General features: G+C 41.9%; 1 protein-coding gene across 1 annotated transcript; it reads right to left on the bottom strand.

Moving 5' to 3' along the window:
* Positions 1-243: 243 nt before the first annotated feature.
* LOC132251806 (olfactory receptor 14I1-like) lies at positions 244-1164 on the bottom strand. Its single transcript, XM_059731730.1, has one exon. It carries the CDS (start codon positions 1162-1164, stop codon positions 244-246), a length of 921 nt encoding a protein of 306 aa, XP_059587713.1.
* Between the last annotated feature and the right edge of the window lie 1266 nt (positions 1165-2430).

The raw sequence follows: 2430 nt of genomic DNA, 5'->3' as shown, positions 1-2430 counted from the left end.
AAGATAAAATTTAACAGATACAAAAACATTAGCTAGGGCAGAGTGGTATCAGAGACTAACTAATTCAGGGAGATACAAGCTTTAAATTAGACAGAGAAGTTATTTGAAATGGTGTAAACCTAAAAAAATAAAACTGACATTGGTTCAGTTAATCTGTATTAATAACACAAATGATTGTTTCAATAAAAACGTTCACTGAAACCAAAGTCATTGGAGAACAACAGAGATCTTCTTCTGAATAAACTACTTCCATCTCATTAGTTTCCACAAAGCTGCTTTGATGTCCTTGTTTCTCATGCTGTAGATGACTGGATTCATCATTGATGGGATCATGGAATAGAGAACAGACAGCATGAGGTCCAGAGCTGATAGGGACCCAGACATGGGTTTCACATAGGCAATCACACCAGTGCTTCCCAGCAATGAGACAACAATGAGGTGGGGAAGGCAGGTGGAAACTGCTTTATGCCGGCCCTGCTCAGAGGGGACTCGCAGTACAGTAGTGAATATCTGAATATAAGACACAAATATAAACGCAATGCAACCAAGACCTAAACATGCACCAAAAATAAGGACCTGAATTTCAGTAGTAAACACCTCCGAGCCAGAGATCCTAAGGAGCTGGGGGACTTCACAGAAGAACTGGTTGATGATGTTGGAGTGGCAGAAGGGCAGCCTAAAGGTGTTCCCCGTGTGCAGGGCAGAGTACAGAAGAGCAGCGCTCCAGCCCATAGCTACCATTTGTGGACAAGCTCTCCTGTTCATCACTGTTGCATAGTGCAGTGGTTTGCAGATGGCGATGTATCGGTCGTAAGCCATGATGGTGAGGATGGTGAGGTCAGCAGTAACAAAAAAGAAGAAGAAAAAAACTTGGGTGACACATCCAGAATAGGAAATCAGCCTGGTGTTCAGTATGGAATTGGCCATGGATTTGGGAACAATGACAGAGATGGATCCGATGTCAAGGATGGACAGGTTGAGGAGGAAGAAGTACATCGGGGTGTGGAGGTGGCTGTCAATGGCTATGAGCGTGATAACAAGGAGATTGCCAATCAGGGCTGCCAGGTATATTATTAGAAAAGTGGCCAAGTGCAAGATCTGCAATCCCAGGGCATCGGAGAACCCCAGGAGTAGGAACTCAGTCACAGTGGTGCAATTGGACATCATCATCCACAGTGCCTTTTGGGATACCTGTGGAGGGAAAGGGAACGACTGTGTCATGACAAGAGGAAGCAAGAGAAAAAAACACCAGTTTCCTGGCCACAATTGTCCTTGACTTGATTGTTTTAGAGGTCCACCTGATTTTCAGTTGAAAAGGAGTTTTTTGATAGAAAACAGGGTTCCTAAGGAGACAATATTTTTCATGATACATTTAAATTTTTTTTTTTGGATACTTGTGGCATTTCATTGAAAAATTAGACAGGAAAGGTATTTTATCAGAGCTTTTGCCAACACCTTGTCACTGCCACTCACTAGTGCTCATACATTTCCCACGTCTGTGAAAGTGGATAAGTTGTCAGTGCACTGTCACACTGGCATAAATCACTCCAGCTTCTTTCTAGTCCAAGAGGCCATGTCCATTCACATCAGGTGCAGATCCATTTCAAGTCCATGTAACTTGGGAAAATGGAATAATTACAGCCCCAGATCCAATCATTTCATGAATGTTGGTGCCTAAATCTTACCCATGGGCAGCTGAGCATGATATTATGAAGTCAAAAAGGTCATCCCATAGTATTTCCATTTTCCTAGGACATAGAGCTTATAATGCTGGTTGTGTCTCGGTTCTGAAGTCACCTGGGAAGATTGCAATCAAATGGCTGGCAGGATGTGCACAAAGCTGTGTGTTCAAACTGGCTTCAAGTCTCAGAAATACATATAAGCATGGGTTGTCAACATCCCTGCATGGTCTCTGTATTTTGTAACTCATGTATTTCAAAGATATTTGACCATTTCTTTATGTGTTTAGTCTGAAAATCTTCAGTGGCCAGCAAACTAGATAGCTTTTTGCACTTGACACTCTTGGTTACTGATAAAGAGGGAGACATGCTAGCAGGGCAGCTCCAAGCCCAGGGCAGGCTGTGATGCATAGGGCAGCTCTGCCTGCCATGCTGCTGACCTGTGGTCATGGCCATTTCCCCCCTCCACAAAGGCAGTGCCTTGGGCTGCCTCCCTGCTTCCCCGCTCACTTACATTACTGTAGAAATGGTAAACATTTCAGGACAGAAATATGTCATACTTCATAAAATACCTATATGTGTACTTTTTATGAAAAGTGTAGATATTTTATTAAATGGAGAATAAAGTTCTGAAATAATTTTAAATTTAATTCTTTATATTTTTTCTAAAAGATCCTCTCTATTAAAACCCAAACATTATGGAATTGAATATATTACTTACTGCACTCGTTTTAATGGTTTTGTCTTCAGT

The sequence above is a fragment of the Alligator mississippiensis genome, chromosome 7 (genome assembly GCF_030867095.1).
Source record: "Alligator mississippiensis isolate rAllMis1 chromosome 7, rAllMis1, whole genome shotgun sequence".
NCBI lineage: Eukaryota > Metazoa > Chordata > Crocodylia > Alligatoridae > Alligator > Alligator mississippiensis.
This window is presented reverse-complemented; position numbering and strand designations above follow the sequence as displayed.

Coding starts and splice junctions, on each gene's coding strand:
- LOC132251806 (XM_059731730.1), bottom strand. CDS start 1,164: ATGTCCAATTGCACCACTGTGACTGAGTTCCTACTCCTGGGGTTCTCC.